This window comes from Macaca nemestrina, chromosome 20 (genome assembly GCF_043159975.1).
Source record: "Macaca nemestrina isolate mMacNem1 chromosome 20, mMacNem.hap1, whole genome shotgun sequence".
In the NCBI taxonomy this organism is placed as follows: domain Eukaryota; kingdom Metazoa; phylum Chordata; class Mammalia; order Primates; family Cercopithecidae; genus Macaca; species Macaca nemestrina.
This window is the reverse complement of record NC_092144.1, coordinates 1,145,378-1,162,442: the sequence shown is the minus strand read 5'-3', so window position 1 is coordinate 1,162,442 and position 17,065 is coordinate 1,145,378. Positions and strand designations below refer to the sequence as shown.

The 17,065-nt window shown below is 60.2% G+C and overlaps 1 protein-coding gene across 1 annotated transcript; it reads right to left on the bottom strand.

Annotated features, from left to right (window-relative positions):
- Nucleotides 1–5,785: 5,785 nt before the first annotated feature.
- Nucleotides 5,786–15,651, bottom strand: LOC105486367 (WD repeat domain 18). The gene is made up of 10 exons (XM_011749228.3): nt 15,409–15,651; nt 13,716–13,826; nt 10,144–10,277; nt 9,689–9,830; nt 9,076–9,219; nt 8,923–8,987; nt 8,723–8,847; nt 8,168–8,334; nt 6,277–6,345; nt 5,786–6,130 (listed from the first exon to the last, which is right to left on the bottom strand). Exons 1-10 carry the CDS (start codon nt 15,649–15,651, stop codon nt 5,999–6,001), a joined length of 1,332 nt encoding a protein of 443 aa, XP_011747530.2. The 3' UTR covers nt 5,786–5,998.
- Nucleotides 15,652–17,065: the final 1,414 nt, after the last annotated feature.

The following is a 17,065-nucleotide window of genomic DNA, read 5'->3' as shown; positions in this document are numbered from 1 at the left end:
CGCTCCTTCTGCACCCCGCCCGGGCCGCCTCGGGGTTCCCAGCAACCGCGCGGGGGAAGTGGGACGCGCCTTGTCCGGAGTGGGCCGGGGGGGGCGGGAATAGAGCCTCCCAGTGGTTGCTTGCGGGCCTCGGCGGTGACACTTGGCGGGGGCTGGGGACGCCTAACCACTGCCCATCCCTGCTCTGATTCAGGCCTCAGATGGAATGGAGGTGCCAGGAAAGGACTCTGCGCTTTAAAATTGGCCCCGACTTGCCAGGCGCGGTGGTTCACACCTGTCATCCCAGCACTTTGGGAGGCCGAGCGGATCACGAGGTCAGGAGTTCGAGACCAGCCTGGCCAACATGGTGAAACCCCGTCTCTATTAAAAATACAAAAATCATCCGGGCGTGGCGTCCCGCACCTGTAGTCCCAGCTATTCGGGAGGCTGAGGCAAGAGAATTGCCTGAACCCGGGAGGCGGAGCTTGCAGTGAGCTGAGATCGCACCACTACACTCCAGCCTGGGCGACAGAGCGAGACTCCGTCTCAAAAAAAATAAATAAAATAAAATAAAATAAAATAACAAAATAAAATTGGCCCGGACACCCACCCCGTTCCTCTCCAGGATCCCTGACCTCTTCCACCAATGTCGACCATTGCTCAGGCAGGGAAGTTGAGGCCCAGGAAGGGTCATGCTTGTCTCCCACATCCAGGAAGTGGTCAGTTTCTAACCAGGCCAGCCCAGGGGTGTGTTCTAACATCCAGTGCACCCTGGGGAAACTGAGGCAGGCATAGATGATGGGAACCTATAGAGTAGATCTGCCCTCCAGCAGTGAGCAGGCAACTTGGGCCACAGAACTCCTCTTCACCCTTCAAAACCCAGTTCCAAATGTCCTGCCCTGAAAAACGTTCCCTACTTGCCACTGAGAAAATGCAGGAAGCACCACTCCCTGCCCCATTTAAGTCCTGCTGCTACCCACCCCCAACCCCCACACATTTCCGTAACAGCCTACCAAGTTTTTGTTCATTTTCTTCTTATTTAGTGACCATCTCTTCCACTCAGCTCTGGGAGGGTCAGGGTGGGTCTGGCTTGGCAGCTGCTCTGTCTCACACTGGCACACACTAGGCACTCTATAATTGCTTGTGGTTTGAGCAACCGCCCAGACAAGGATGCTTGTTCACATTCCCCTCCTCCAGTGCTCTAGAACCTTCCATAGCTCCCCACTGTCTACCAGTCCCCAAGCCTGTCTATGTCCTCTGGGCCTCGGGGGGTCCTTCTGGGGCCCTGGCATCCCACAGGCCCCTGATAGACGGGGGCCGACTGCATCTGTCTATCCATCTAGCAGAGGACCTCCTCTCTTCCTCCCTGCCCGGACATTCCTCGTCCCATCCTCCCAGCGGTGTCTTCCCAGATCCCGCAGGGCAGCAGAGCAGCCGCTGTGCTGGGAACATTCAGCTCTAGGGACATTCAGCTCTAATGAATGGATCTACACTCCGGTGATTTTCTTCACACACACACACACACACACACACTCCAACCTCATCTCCTTTTGGAGCCAACGTTCCCGAGGGAGGAAAAAAATCCTCCATGAAATGAATAAAATGCCAAGTGCCAGCCGGTAAAATGAATTGGATTTTGAGACGACTGGGGAGAGAGGGAGGGACGGCTCAGTTCCAGGAACCCGCAGGCCACCCTCTCCAGCCCCCTGGCCAGGTGTCCCCAGGAGCAGGACAAGGGATCCTCTCCCTGGGTCTGCGAGAGGTGCTGGGTCCTGGTGTCCTCAGGGACGACTGGGGCCCCGCCCCTCCCTGGGTTCAGCTCCTTCTGAGGAGCAAGAGTTCCTAGGGGCAGAGACTGTGTCTGTCCTCCTGGAACTCCCCTTGTGCCCTGCCTCAGTTTCCCCATCTGTATATGGCAACATGGGCATTCCTACTCCCAGCTGCCATGTGAACAAGTGGACACGTGGAAGATACTTTTGAAAAATCTTTTATTGTGGTAAAAGTCATAACGTGAAATTTGCCATCTTAACCATTTCTAGGTACACAGTTCGGCCACGTTCAGCACACTCATTGCTATGTAGCCCTCACCGCCCTCCTCTCCAGAACTTTCTCATCTTCCCAAACAGAAACTGTCCCCAAGGAACACTGACTCCCCGTCCCCTCCCCAGCCCTGCCGCCTCCCATCCTCCTTTCTGTCTCTGTGAATCTGAAGACTCTACGGACCTCCTAGGAGTGGAATCAGACAGGTCGTGTCCTTCTGTGTCTGGCGTCTCTCACTGAGCGTGACATCCTCAAGGTGCACCCATACTCTGCCCTGTGTCCGAGCCTCACTTTTATTTTTATTTTTTTGAGACTGCATCTGGCTCTGTTGCCCAGGCTGGAGTGAGGCTGAGTGCAGCTCACTGCAGCCTCAACCACATGGGCTCAAGCGATCCTCCTGCCTTGACTTCCCAAGTAGCCGGGACCACAGGCACACACCACACCTGGCTAAGATTTACATTTTTTATAGAGATGGGGTTTTGTAGAGATGTTACCCAGGCTGGTCTCAAACTCCTGTGCTCAAGTGATTATCCTGCCTCAGCCTCCCACAGTGCTGGATTACTGGGTGAGCCACTGCACCGGGCTTTCTCATTCCTTTTCAAGGCTGAATAATATTCCACTGTGCAGAGGACCACGTTGTGCTGACCCTCCAACCGCTGGTGGACACTTGGTTCCCTCCCATTTTTTTTTTTTGAGACGAAGTCTTGCTCTGTTATCTGGGCTGGAGTGCAGTGGGGCGATCTCGGCTCACTGCAACCTCCACCTCCCAGGTTCAAGCAATTCTGCCTTAGGCTCCTAAGTAGCTGGGATTACAGGTGCGTGCCACAACACCTGGCTAAGTTTTGTATTTTTAGTAGAGAGGAGGTTTCACCATGTTGGCCAGGCTGGTCTCCTGACCTCAGGTGATCCGCCGGCCTCGGCCTCCCACAATGCTGGGATGACAGGGATGAGCCATGGCGCCTGGCCTTACCCCACTGTTTGGCTATGGGGATGGAGCTGTTGTGAGTTGTGTGTGTGGATCACTTCAAAACCCCGCTCTCATTCTCTTGGGTATATGCCCAGAAGTGGACTCGCTGGGTCCAACCTTAATGCTGTTTAATGTTGTTTTTTGAGACGGAGTCTCGCTCTGTCGCCCAGGCTGGAGTGCAGGGGCACGATCTCAGCTCACTGCAAGCTATGACTCCCGGGTTCACGCCATTCTTCTGCCTCAGCCTCCCGAGTAGTTGGGACTACAGGCGCCGCCACCACGCCCGGCTTTTTTTTTTTTTTTTTTTTTTTGTATTTTTAGTAGAGACAGAGTTTCACCATGTTAGCCAGGATGGTCTCAATCTCCTAACCTCATGATCCACCTTGGCCTCCCAAAGTGCTGGGATCACAGGTGTGAGCCACTGCGCCCAGACAATGCTGTTTAATTTTTTAAGAACCTGACAGAGGCCGGGCGTGGTCTTTTCACAGACTCTTTTCACAGTGGATGCCCCATTTCACGTCCGCACCAGGGCACGGGAGGGCTGTGGCTTCTCCACCTCCTCGCCCACGAGGTTCTCTGCTCTCAGCTTTGCTGGCAGCTGTCCCGGCGGTGCGCAGGTGCACCTCGCTGTGATCTGCAGAGTCAAGCCCTGCCAGCTGCCAGGTCACCTGTGCACACCGGCATCCCCTCTCGTCAAGGCTTGGCCTCCCCAGTCCCCGCACCCGTACCTCTGAGAATCTGTGGGGTCTCCAGGGGGGACTGAACAAATGGCGTCTCCACTGTTTCCACTGTACCCAGCCTGTCAATTACAACGCAGGGTGGAACCTCGGTGCCTGAGCACGTCTGGACACTCTGGGCCGAGAGTGATGAGGGTGCAGGAGGGGGTGTGGGGAGGCACCAAGGGGGCCTGTGTCCAAGGACCAGGCATGCAGGGGGAACATGGAGGGAAACGCAGGGACTGAGGCGTCAGCTCCCGCCCAGCTCCCGGAGGGTCCCGGCAGGCCCACTGGGGGATGCCCCCTTTCTGGACACAAGAACATCGAGTCGAGTCCGACCGAGCCAGGTGTCGCCCATCTGAGGCTACCAGGTGATTTTAGGTTCCGATGGGGGTGGGGTGGCCGGGCCCTGCCCCTCGGTGAACTCTAACCCTGTTCTGCAGCCTGCGGAGAGGGCAGCCGACCTCAGCCCCAGCCCCGGACGGCCGTGTGGTGCAGGCAGCTGCGCAGTGGCCTGTATGTTCGTACCTGGCTCACCTTGGGCTCTTGGAGCGGCTGTGGCCAAGTGGCCAAGTCCAGCCCCTAGGGGCTGCGGGCAACCATCCCTCTACAGCTGTGCACACCCTCACCCCAGCCCTGGCACCAGCCACAGGATTGTGCGGATACCCCGAGTTGGTGGCTGGGGGTCCTGATTGGTGCTGGTGGGGGAGCTTTGGGAGGTGGTTGTGGGGGGGGCAGGGCCGTGGGAATGGCCCCAGGGGAGCAGTACGGACCCAGAGAGATCAGCCAACCCTAAGGGACCCTCAGCTGCCTCACCCCAAACCTTCGTGCTCCCCACAGGCAGGACCCAGCCTTGCAGGCCAGCAGGGTGAGCGGTTCATGACGGGACAGGCACAAGCAGGGTGTGCGCCCAGGGGGAAGGGACCCTCGAGAGGCTCTCAGGGCTGTGAGCAGCCAAGGTGGATGTCAGTACCAGGAGAGGGCCCAGCTGCCCTGACGCAGTATGACCAGGCCGCCAGCCGAGAGGGCTCAGAGCCCCGTGGAGGGGACAAGAACACAAATTAGCCAAAAAGCATGAACTCAGCGCTGGCAGCTGGCTCCAAGCTGCAGTCATTACCACGCCCGTTAAATCACACGGATTTTCTGGATCGTTAGGCAGGACTGTCAGTCAGGGGCAGCTTTCTGGAAGGTTCTGGGCTTCTGGGCTGGGCTCCAGGCACTGGCTGGCAGCATCCCCAGGGCGGAAGGGCCCGGCCTCCCTCAAGCCCTTGATATCCACAAGCACCGCCTGTGGTGTGGCCAACGGGCAACCCCCTCTGGGGACTGGCTCAGATCGGGACACCACGCCCAGACCTGCCCCTGACCCATCTGGTGGTCCCAGGCTGCAGTGGCCACCTTTGCTGGGTGGGGCAAGCCGCCTCTGCCTGGGGAGGCCAGGGCACCTTTTGCCCAGAGAACCGCCCTGGGGTGGGGTTTGGGCGGCTTTGGCTGGGCCCTGGGGAAGCCAGCAGGGGCCCCAAGGCACCTGAGGGAGGCACTGGGAGGAGCCTGTGCTCCAAGGCCCCGCCCACACCAGCTCCCTCCTCCTGCCTGGTCTGGAGCCCTGGGTTCCCACCGGGACCAGCCACCCCCAAAACCCTCCCTGAGAGCTGGGCCCTGCACCCAGCGAAACCCCTCAACCCTGGCAGCTGGATCCACCCCCAAACGTCCCCCGGCCCGTCTCTCTACACCAAGCCACCTCCCTTTGGGACCCCACAGGGCTGTCTCCACTCAGACCCCCTGCACAGCAGACCAGAGGGGCCTGGCCTCCTGGTTCCTTCAACCCCACCACCCTGGCCCAGTGCCTTCTCGAGAAGGCGCGGCCATGCAAAGGCCCTTGGGCAATAGAGCAGAGTCAGAACTGCAGCTGCTCGGGGCTGCGTCCTAAAGCCGTTCCTGCCAAGCCTAGCGTGGTTGAGGTCTCTACCTCCGGATGGAGGGTGCCGAGTGGGGCTGGGGTTCTGAGCTGGGCCGAGCAGCAGAGTGGAGCTGCGATGCGCCCAGCACCAGGCCACACCCGGACACAAGGAGGCAGGAGAGGAGAAGCCTTTCATCCTCTTTTGTTAAAAACAGGCTAGCACCAATGTGACGCGTGCCACGAGACACCAAGACCGCCCAGTCACAGAGGAAAAGCCCAAACACGACGCAGAACTGGGGAGAGTCCAGGCCTGGGCTGGTGGGGGCCACACCCGTGGGCTCCGGTTGCTGGGAGGCATGGGGCTCAGGCCTGGGCGCCTTGGGCCCGGGTCTCTGGGCCTCACTTGGCCGGCCGCGTGATGAAGCGCGTGGAGAAGTCGAACAGGTCCCGGTTGATCTTGCGCAGGTTGCGCACCTCGTCCTCCAGCTCCGTGACACGGACCCGCAGCTGGTCCTGGCCACCAAGCACGCTCTGCGGTAGGAGTCGGGGTCAGAGGGCGGAAGTGGCCTGGGGTGCGCTGAAGTGGGGGCCACTGGCCAGGACTGACCCAGTCTCAGGCCCCGCCCAGCCTGAGGCCGCCCCTCCCGAGGCCCCGCCCAACCCGAGGCCCTGCCCACCTTCTCCATGGTGCTGCACAGGACGGCCTGCAGCTGCTCCGTGCGGTCCAGGTAGCTGGGCTCTGAACCCTGCAACACGGTGGGCCGCATGACCTCGGGCTGTGTCCTGTCACACACCACACGCTTTGCCCATCCCACCCCCGATATCGTGGGCAGCCACTCAGTCAGGGAGGGGCCACCGTGACGCCCACAGACAGAAGGGGAGACTGAGGCAGGGGCATTCATCTCCCTCGAGTCTGCAGATGACCACCCTGACCCTGGCTATGCAGCCATCACCCAGCGCCTCAGATCCTCCACGACTGCGCCCAAGGATGGGGCTGGGGATATGGGTGCAGATGACCACACCACACACAGGGGGCCTGGGTCAGGCCTGGAAGGACCCGCGTTCCCAGGGAAGGTTCTGGGACACAGGGCCGGACGAGGGCCTCACAGACAGTGACCACCTCCAGCCATGGGGAGAGCCCAGCCAGTCCAGTGAGGCCACTGCCCTGGGCAGAGGGACCAGTCGCTGGGGGGGTCGGAGGTCGGGAACCCGCCTCCTGGACGCTGTGTGTTGGGCCCCAGCAGCGCCTGTGGGACAGGCCGACATTCCAGTCAGTGTCAGCTGTATTGCAACAAGCTGGCAGCCATCGCAGGAGGAAGGGAGCCAGGTGGGGCGCCCAGGAAAAGGTGGTGGCATTACCGGAGGGTGTGGCCTGGCCCCTTCTGGAATCTCACTGTGGCCAGCTGGGTGGGGTTCTGGGGAGGGCACTTGGCTGGGTAGGAATCGTGGGAGCCGCCGCTGCCCTGGGAGGAGGCAGTGTCCGGGCAGGTACCCTAGCGGGGAGCTGGCTCCGTGCCACTGCAGGCCTGTTTTCACTCCGAAGGTTCCAGCACTTTCTGAACACAAAGGCGCGCCCCCCTTTTGCCCATGCTGTTAGCAGCCAGTCCAGCCTGTGCTCCTGGCCTCCTTCGGTCTGAGGGGCCTGCGGATGCCCAGACGGTGGGGGTCCCTTGCCTGCCCGCCCCGAGCCCACTGGTAGATGTGGGAAGACAGAGCGTCACTCCATCCATCAGTCAGCGTGGACAAGGGAGATAACGGCATCTCCTGGTGCAGGGTCTGTCAGGCTGTTGGGCACCCTCCAGATAAAAAAATCAATCTGTACTCAGGTGAGAAGAGGGCGCGTGGGGACAAGTGCCAAGCGCCAGAGCCCAGCGAGGGACACAGACAGTGACGTGAGACACCAAGGACGCAGGCAGCTCCCTGAAGGTTGGGGAGTGGGGCGGAAACACGCTGGGAAGCCTCCCCAGGCTCAAGGACCCCCCCAGCCCCCACCCCAGCCAACCATACTGGCTTCTGTGAGGTTCCTGGGGCTGGGGTGGGAAGGAGCCTACCCTAGCACCTGCACAGAGCAGGGGGTGGTGCAGAGCTGCAGGGGTGAGGATGTGACTGTGGTCAGGCAGAGGCCGCCCCGAACCCACGTGGGAGCCACATGCAGCCATCAGGGCCCCAACCGCTCCCTGCCCTGCACGGCTGCTCCCGCACCTTCCGCAGCCCAGATGTGAAACTTTTGCCCCTCGCAGCCCGAAATATGGGGCATTAGCCCTTTGCAGAAAGACCTAGCTGACCATCAGATCTCCAGCGCGCGAAGGCTGGCGTGTGGGGCGCACAGTTCGGCCCTGCTGGCCGGGGGACGAGGGGTGGTTAACTTATCAGAGCCTCTGGGTCCACACCCAGAGTGGGCAGAGGGCCCTCCGAGCATCACCATCCCGCTCACAGGATGTGCCCTCCAGTGCTGGGCTTGGGGGAAACCGCCGCACGGGTGCCAGGACTGAGGGAGCGAAGGAGCCCACGGCCTGCGGGGTCTTCTGAGACCAAAGGGCAGTGGGGGTTCCCTGCTGGGGGCCGTACCTGCTGGTGGAGGCCCAGGCGCAGGGTGAGGCCCCCGTGGCGCGGCTCGTCCCCGTGCTCGGCGCCCAGCAGGTGCTTGTTGAAGTGGGGCAGCGGCAGGCTGGGCCTGAAGTCTGAGCTCAGCATGCTGACGGGCGCCAGTAGGATGGTGGCGTTGGTGACTGGGCCTGGGGGGTGCGGTGGTCAGGCCCCACCCCACAGCAAGCCAGGTTCCGCCCCATCCACGGCAGTCTCCGCCCCCAGCCATTCCCTGCCCCATCCCAGCCACGCCCCGCCCCATCCCTGCCAGGCCCCGCCTCACAACAAGCCAGGTTTCGCCCCATCCAGGGCAGTCTCCGCCCCCAGCCAGACCCCGCCCCATACCTGACAGGTTCCGCCCCATCCAGGGAAGTCTCCGCCCCCAATTAGTCCCCGCCCCATTCCTGCGAGGCCCCTAGCCAGTCCCCACCCCACAGCAAGCCAGTCCCGCCCACAGTCAAGCCAAGCCCCTTTTCCCCTTGGATCTCCTCCCCGCCCCCTGCACGCTGGCCGCAGGCTCAGCAGAGGCGCGCCCACCTTTGAGGGCCAACGTCCGGATGCACTGCTTGCTCTGCACATCCCAGAGGCGCACGGTCTCGTCGTGGGAGCCCGAGAGCAGCACGCTGCCGTCAGTAGACACCGACAGGCAGGTCACCTGGTTCCTAGACAGACAGGCAGGGGTCAGGCGCCAGACAGGACGTGCTCGGGAGCCCCCCGCCCCGTTCCCACGTCCCCACCTGTGCCCTTTGAAGACCTTCCCGGCGTCCTGCTCTGGCTGGAAGTTCCTCTCCCTCTGTCCGGGCTGCGAAGGCCGAGACGGCTGTGAGCCACAGGCCCGATGCCCTCAGTCCCAGGGCAGGGTGCAGCCCACAGACCGCCGCCGCACTCACCCAGGTGAAGAGATCGACCTGGAAGATGGAGCCCTCGCTGCCGCCGCAGAACATGTGGTGCTCAGCCAGGTCCATGGTCACCGCCATGATGGACACATCAAAGAGGACGGAGAGGAGTAGCTCCCCCGAGGAGACCTCCCACAGCTGCGGGCGGGCAAAGGGCGTGGGGCTCGGCCTGGCGCGGGGGAACTTGAGGACCCCGTGGGAACAGGGGCATCAGGGAGGTCAGGCGTCGGCTGTCCTCTGGCCCTAGGGCTTGGGACTTTGGGTGAAAGCCGTCACCATGTGGGTCTTGCTGAAACGGAGCTTGGTCTCGGGCTGATGACCCCTGGGTCTCCCTCCCAGGACCACTGGCCACGACTGAAACGTAGTGATGCCCTTCGATTCCCCAGGCTTGGCCAGGGAGCCGGACCAGAAATGGTGAATGAGTGGGAATTTCCAGGCTGGCAGACCTCCCTGGACGTCCTTGGGCTCAGAGTACCAGGGGATTAAAAGCTGTCTGAAGTCCTGACAGCAGGGAGGGGGAGGAGGCGATCCCTGCATTCCTGGCTGAGGACTTGCGGCTGCCGGGCTCTGCTCATGGACCGCGGTGGGGGGGTGGGGGCGGCTGTACCTTCACCGTCTGGTCCAGTGAGGAGGTGGCCACCCGGGCCAGGGGGCCCCCAAAGCCGCAGTGCAGGTCCGTGATGGGGAGCGTGTGGTGAGACCAGACGTGCCGGGGCGCCGGGATCCTGGAGGGGTCGGCCTGCAGCACGCTGGGCCGGGTGAGGCGGGTACTCAGCAGGCGGGGACCGGAGGGAACAAGGCAGTCCACGCCTCCAGCACCCACCTCACGCACACACCTGCCTCCACTCAGCAGCCTGGCCCGCCTCACCTGAGTAAACTCCAGGCTGGGTCCCCACGGCCCGCAGGACAAACCAGACCCCAGCGTGGGCAGCCAGGACCCCTGGGATGATCACTCTGTCCTCTGCACTCCAGCCCCCAAGAGAAGCCCCTTCCCACCAGGGGCCTGGGCCCCTCCTCTCCCTGCCCGAGCCCAGGTGCAGGCCCGGGTGTGCGAGGCACTACCTGCAGAGGCTCCAAGCCAGTACCAGGCAGTCCTTGCCCCCTGAGATGAAGTGGCTGCTGTCCCCTGTGAACTGCAGGCAGGAGACGTCCTGGTAATGTCGACTCAGGATGACCAGAAGGTTCCCGGTGGAGACCTGTGAGGGGCAGAGGGCACCCAGGTCACGGGAGGAAAGGGCGGGCTGCAGCCCGGGGAACCCCATGACCACACGGCCATGGCCACACTGTCGCGCCCCTGCCTGGGCTGGGTGGGCACCTGTTCCCGCCTCGTCCCCGCCTGCGTGACCGCCCAGGAGGGGGGCAAGTCTCCTGCCCTTCCCTGCTGCCTCAGGGAGGTGCCGGTCCCGTGAGCCGGGCCCCAGGGAAGGCACGGGCTTCCTGCGCAGGCCCTGTAGGAACGGCTGCACTCGGGAGCTGTAGGCAGCTCCCACCACTCAGCCGAAGTCGCTTCTGGGCAGGCTGTGGTGGCCTGACCGGGGGTGGGGGCAGGAAGCCCGGCAGCTTGTCTGAGGAAGAGGACAGGGAGCCCTTTCCAGGTCGCCTGGCGAGGGCTGAGATCTCTGGTTGGGGTTGTGGGTTGAATCGTGTGTTTCCCCCAAAAGCTTGTTAAAGTCCGGACCTGGAATTTGTGAATGGCCTTCTTTGGACGCAGTGTCTCTGCACATATAATAAGTTAAGATGAGGTGGTTCTGGAGCGAGGGCCTCCATCCCGTGTGTCCCGGTTGTGGTGAGCTGAGAGAAGTGCAAACACGCAGGGGGCTCCACGTGGCAGCAGAGGCAGGGGAGAGTCACCCACAAGCCAAGGGCACCAAGGGGCGCTGGCTACCACCGGAGAGGTGGGGAGGCTCCTCCTGGGGCCTCCAGGGGCAGCGTGGCTCTGCGGACACCTTGATTTAGGACTTCTGGCCTCCAGGATGGGGGCCGAGTTTCTGCTGTCGAAAGCCCCTGTGCGTGGTGCTTTCTTGGGGCAGGCAGGGCCTGTTGAGCCCAGATTTGACAGGCCATGCCCTCTCTGGGCCTCAGTTTCCTCGCATGCAAAACCCAGGGTGGCCGGGGAGGGTTAAATGGCACTGGATGAAGCAGGGTCCAGGTCAGCCCCAAACCACAGATGGCAGTTCTGGTGAGCACCACTGCCCGGGGCCGGTACACACAGGGCAGCATCAGAGAATCAGTGCCTCCTGGGAGGTCCCTGTCCCCGTGGCATGGGAGAGGCAGACCAGCCCCCGCCCCACAGCCCCGGCTCTCAGGTTTCCAGCCCACTCCTGACTCACCACTCACACACCCGCCATGCACACAGAGAATAGGAGGAGGATATCAACCGTGGCAGGGGGCACAGTGGAGGCAGTCCGGCCTGAGCTCCAGCTGAGCATGTGGGGCACCCCCTTGTGGTCACAGCTCATGCCGGTCAGAAACTCTCCAGGAGGGCCAGCCACAGTGGCTCACACCCGTCATCTCAACACTTTGGGAGGCGGAGGAGGGCGGATGACCTGAGGCCAGGAGTTCCAAACCAGCCTGACCAACATGGCAAAACTCTGTCTCTACTAAAAATACAAAAATTAGCCAGGCATGGTGGCAGGTGCCTGTAATCCCAGCTACTCGGGAGGACTGAGACAGGAGAATCACTTTAACTCAGGAGTCTGAGGTTGCAGTGAGCTGAGATCGAGCCACCACACTCCAGCCCGAGCAACAGAGCAAGACTCCATCTCAAAAAAAATTAAAAAAAAAAAAGGAGGAAGCTAGGGGAGCAGGGGTCTGGTAGTGGGTGCCACCCAGCACACTGTCCCCAGCCAAGAACAGGAAGGGGTCCCACCTAAGACATCCCCCATGGGGTGATGATACATTTAATTCCTACCCACATACCCTTCTGCCCCAGACTGACAGCCACCAGGGTCAGGAGGTGTATCGTGAGGGGTGACTTGTGAGCTACTGCCTCCCTGCCTCAGTTTCTCTCTCAGCAACAGCATCCCAGTTTCAAAATCATGGACTGATATTTAAAAGCCTTGGGATGCCAGGCATGGTGGCACATGCCTATAATCCCAGCTACCTGGGAGGATTGCTTGAGTCCAGGAGTTCAAGACCAGCTACGGCAATGTAGTGAGACCCCATCTCAAAAATAAGTTTAAAAATTACATACATATACACGTGTCCTGGGGGTGAGATAATGATGCCTCCTGTCATTCCTGTGCTCCCCGCCACCTCACCCCCCCGTCTTTTTTTGAGACAAGGTCTTGCTCTGTCATCCAGGCTGGAGTGCAGTGGTACGATCTCAGCTCACTGCAGCCTTTGCCTCCCGGATTCAAGTGATTCTCATGCCTCAGCCTCCCAAAAAGCTGGGATTATAGGTGTATGGCACCATGCCCAGCTAATTTTTGTATATTTTGGAGATACGGGTTTTCACCATGTTACCCAGGCTGGTCTTGAACTCCTGGCCTCAAGTGATCTGCCCATCTCAGCCTCCCAAAGTGCTGGGATTCCAGGTGTGAGCCACCATGCCCATCCCCCTGGTGGCCTTTGTATCTCTCAGAGAATCCTCATGCCCACCCAGCCCTCTCAGTTCTCTGAGCAGCCCACTGGGGGAGGCAAGGACAAGGTCAGAAGGGCAGAAACATGGTTACCTTTGGGTCTTCTGGCTCCAAATCTCGTACTGTCTGCCCTGCTCTGTGTGGGTTTGAGGGCAGGTCTCCCCCCAGATACAATGAACCATGTGTAACAACACAGCCAATGATCTAACACAGCAGCTACGATATGGGCCAAATCCCAAGAGGCCTGGCTCTGTGAATGAAGTCTCCCGGCACCACCCACTCACTCACACATCATCCAGGGCTGCTTCCCCTAACCAGGGCGGAGCTGAGAGGCTGACCTAAATGCAAAGCCTGAACAGTTTGCTCTGTCTCACCGCGAGAGCACGGCAGGATCTGGGCTGTGAGTGTGTCTAGGGGTTGCTGTCACCTAGTTGCTCCAGCGGGAAGAAAAAGGAGGCACTGGCTGGGCACAGTGGCTCACACCTATAATCCCAGTACTTTGGGAGGCCAAGCCGGGTGGATCACGCGAGGTCAGGAGTTCGAGACCAGCCTGACCAACTTGTGAAACCCTGTCTCTACTAAATACAAACAAATTAGCCAGGTGTGGTGGCGGGCGCCTGTAATCCCAGCTACTCAGGAGGCTGAGGCAGGACAATAGCTTGAACCCGGGAGGCAGAGGTTGCAGTGATTACTGGCATGAGCCACTGCACCCAGCCCTTTATAACTGTCAAGTTACAAGTGCCAGGTGCTGCCCCCTGCCTGGAAGAGATGCCCGCTAGCTCTGGAAGATGCTGCGGTGTGTGTGTGCTGAGGACTGGGCTGCACCGGGCTCTATCCAAGCACTCAAGGCAGGATTAGGGCCACTTTGGGATTCGCAAGAGTCTCGAGGGGACCTGGAGAAAGGAGGCAGCAGGGTGAAGCTTAGGCTGTGACCCCTGAGCAGTCACCCATCGCAGGGCCCCAGGCCGCATGGTCTTTCGCTGGTGCCCTGCAGGCAAGGCTCAGATGGGCTGAGATGTCGTGTGGGAAACCCTCACGCTTTGCGCCTCTTACCTCCCACAGGTGGATGCTTTCTGCAACTCCTGCCAGGACGTAGAGACCGTTGGGTGACGCAGTCAGACAGGTGACAGGCCCAGGGCACATGATCTTCTGCTGGAGCTGGTCCTATGGATGCACAATCAGCCTCGTGAGCCCCGTGCAGGACACGGGAGCCCCTACAGCAGCGGAAGGCGAGGGGAGGGGACGCCTGGGCAGTGGTTAAGAGCACCAGGGAGAGGAGTCGGGAGCAGGGTGGTTTGAGCAAATGCATGGTCCAGCGAGCAAGTGTTCGCCCCTGCAAGAGGCTTCCAGGCTGGAGATGGTAGATAAGAGGAGGCTGGTGCTTCCTCTGAGGGCCAGAGGGACCCTGGCTGGGAGGAACACAGGAACAAAACAAAGAGGGTCTAGAAGGACACTGGGGTCCAAGAGCCCAGTAGGCTTGTGCACCGATTCTTCTATCCATAATGTCCAACCTAAGACCCCAAGCCTCAGCTTCCTCCTCTTTAAAATGGGAAAACTCGGCCAGGCGTGGTGGCTCATGCCTGTAATCCCAGCATTTTTGGGAGGCTGAGGTGGGTGGATCACTTGAGTTTAGGAGTTCGAGACCAGTCTGGCTAACATGGTGAAACCCTGCCTCTATAAAAAATACAAAAACTAGCTAGGTGTGGTGGTTGGTGCGGGTCTGTAGTCCCAGCTACTCAGGAGGCTGAGGTCTGAGAATCGCTTGAACCCTGGAGGCGGAGGCTGCAGTGAGCCAAGATCGCACCACTGCACTCCAGCCTGGGAGACAGAGTGAGACCCTGTCTCAAAAATAAAAGAAAATGGGAAAAATTTATGAGTTGTGCGTGGACTCCATCAGGCAATGCCAGAGCACAGAACCAGTCCCAAGAGATCTCAGTGTGCGCACAGGGGAAGCCAGTAGCTTCAGGGACTGGCTGCATTTTGGGCTTGAGGGTAGAGGGGAAACGGTGGGCGACGGTGAGTATCTGTTTCTTTATTGGAGGGATAAACGCATGAGTCTCCTACGCCACTCCTTCATGGGGGACTCCCCCAGATCTCGGTCCTTCTCCCTCTTCCTGCAGAACCACAACATCCACAGAGCTCACAGTCTCCTTTTTTTTTTTTTTTTTTTTTTTTCTTTTTTTTTTTTGAGACGGAATCTCACTCTGTCGCCCAGGCTGGAGTGCAGTGGTACGATCTCGGCTCACTGCAAGCTCTGACTCCCAGATTCAAGCCGTTCTGCCGCCTCAGTCTCCCGAGTAGCTGGGGCTACAGGCGCCCGCCACCATGCCCGGCTAATTTTTTGTATTTCTAGTACAGACGGGGTTTCACCGTGTTAGCCAGGGTGGCCTCGATTTCCTGACCTCGCGATCCGTATAGTCTCCTTTTAATCAAATTTCGCGCGCCAAGAACTCGTGCATGCGCAATTGCCCCAGGGGACCCCCGGAGCGTCTCCATTCCCCCACTGCCCCCACGGCAGCCTAAGCCGGAGCCCCGCGCGTGCGCAGAGCGGCCTAACAGGTCGCGCATCTCTCCCCAAAGCCCCCAGACCCGCGCATGCGCAGAGCGCCCGAACGGAGACCTCCGCGCCCCACGCCAATTCCGACTCAGGGTGCACGCGGCCCCCGCCAACCCATCCCCCGACTGTAGCCTCGGGCGCCCCGTGACCCCCGCAGCCAAGCCCAGCAGCGAGCCCGCACCGCCGCACCTTCCGCTGCAGCTCCCAGGCGCTGATGTAGTTCTTGCCCAGCTGCGCCGCCAGCAGATACTCGCCATTGAGCAGCGCCAGGCCGTGGGGTCCCGCCTGGCCGCCGCGGTAGGTGAGCAGGTTGGCGCCCGAGTGCAGTTCCCACACGATGCAGCTCCACATCGGGGCTGCCGAATCCGTACACACGGCCACCTCCATGGGCGCCGCCATCTTGCCTTCCCCACCGCCCCGGACGTGCGTCATCATCAGCGAGACGCGGACGACTGCGCCACGCGGGCCAGAGCGGCGCACCCGCGGCTCCAGCGGGTGGCCGACCCGCGCATGCGCCCGTGCCTCGGAGCGGGGGCTTCCCTGTGAGATGGGATTTCCCGCTTACCTGAGACTCGAGGGTCGCGCGGCCCGATTAGAGATCTGAAGAGGCGACTTCTTCCAAGGCCCGGGGTCTCCGGCGATCAGTTAGTAGGTCTAGAGCCGGGGTAGTAGACTTGGCCTTTTCCTCCTGGGGGTTTTTGGCCAAGTGACTCGACCTCTTGGATTCACGTATTTTTAAATGTTCAAATAATAAAGTTCCGACCTCATTGCACATTGCACATAAAAGAGGAGCGCACACCCAACAACCTGGTTAGTTGGCGATGAATACATTGGAATTCACTGCTTCCTTATTTATTTATTTTTGTAGAGCCAGGGTCTCACTGTCCTGCCCAGGCTGGCCTCGAACTCCTGAGCTCAAGTGATCCTCCCCACTTGGCCTCCCAAAGTGCTGATTACAGGCGTGAGTCACCGCGCCCGGCCCAGTGCTTTCTTATTGGTCCATATTTGCCTCCCCCTTGACCCCTCTTTAGGGGCCCCAGCATCTAAATTATTAGTCGGATAACTTGGTATAGGTCAAACAAGTCGCCAGTTCTGTCTGAGCCAAGCAGGGTCTAACCTCATGGCACGGCTGCACGTCGCGGGCCATGTCTGAAAATGGCATTAAGAAAAAAAAGGGGCTGGGCGCGGTGGCTCAAGCCTGTAATCCCAGCACTTTGGGAGGCCGAGGCAGGCGGATCACGAGGTCAGGAGATCGAGACCATCCTGGCTAACATGGTGAAACCCCGTCTCTACTAAAAATACAAAAAATTAGCCGGGCGTGGTGGCGGGCGCCTGTAGTCCCAGCTACTTGGGAGGCTGAGGCAGGAGAATGACATGAACCCGGGAGGCGGAGCTTGCAGTGAGCTGAGATCCGGCCACTGCACTCCAGCCTGGGCGACAGAGCGAGATTCCGTCTCAAAAAAAAAAAAAAGGAAAAAAGGCCGGGCACTTTGGCTCAGGCCTGTAATCCCAGCACTCTGGGAGGCCGAGGTGGGTGGATCACCTGAGATCGGGAGTTCGAGACCAGCCTGGCCAACATGGTGAAACCCCGTCTTTACAAAAAGTACACAAATTAGCCGGGCGTGGTAGGAGGCTGAGGCAGGAGAACCACTTGAAGCCGGGAGGCGGAGGTTTCAGTGAGCTGAGATCCCGCCACTGCACTCCAGCCTGGGCAAATGATACTCTGTCTCAAAGAAAAAAAATTAAATATTATTTATTTAAATATATATCTAATAGAGATGGGGGGGGGTCTCACTATGTTGTTCAGGCTGGTCTCGAACACCTGGGCTCAAGCCTTGACCTCTTA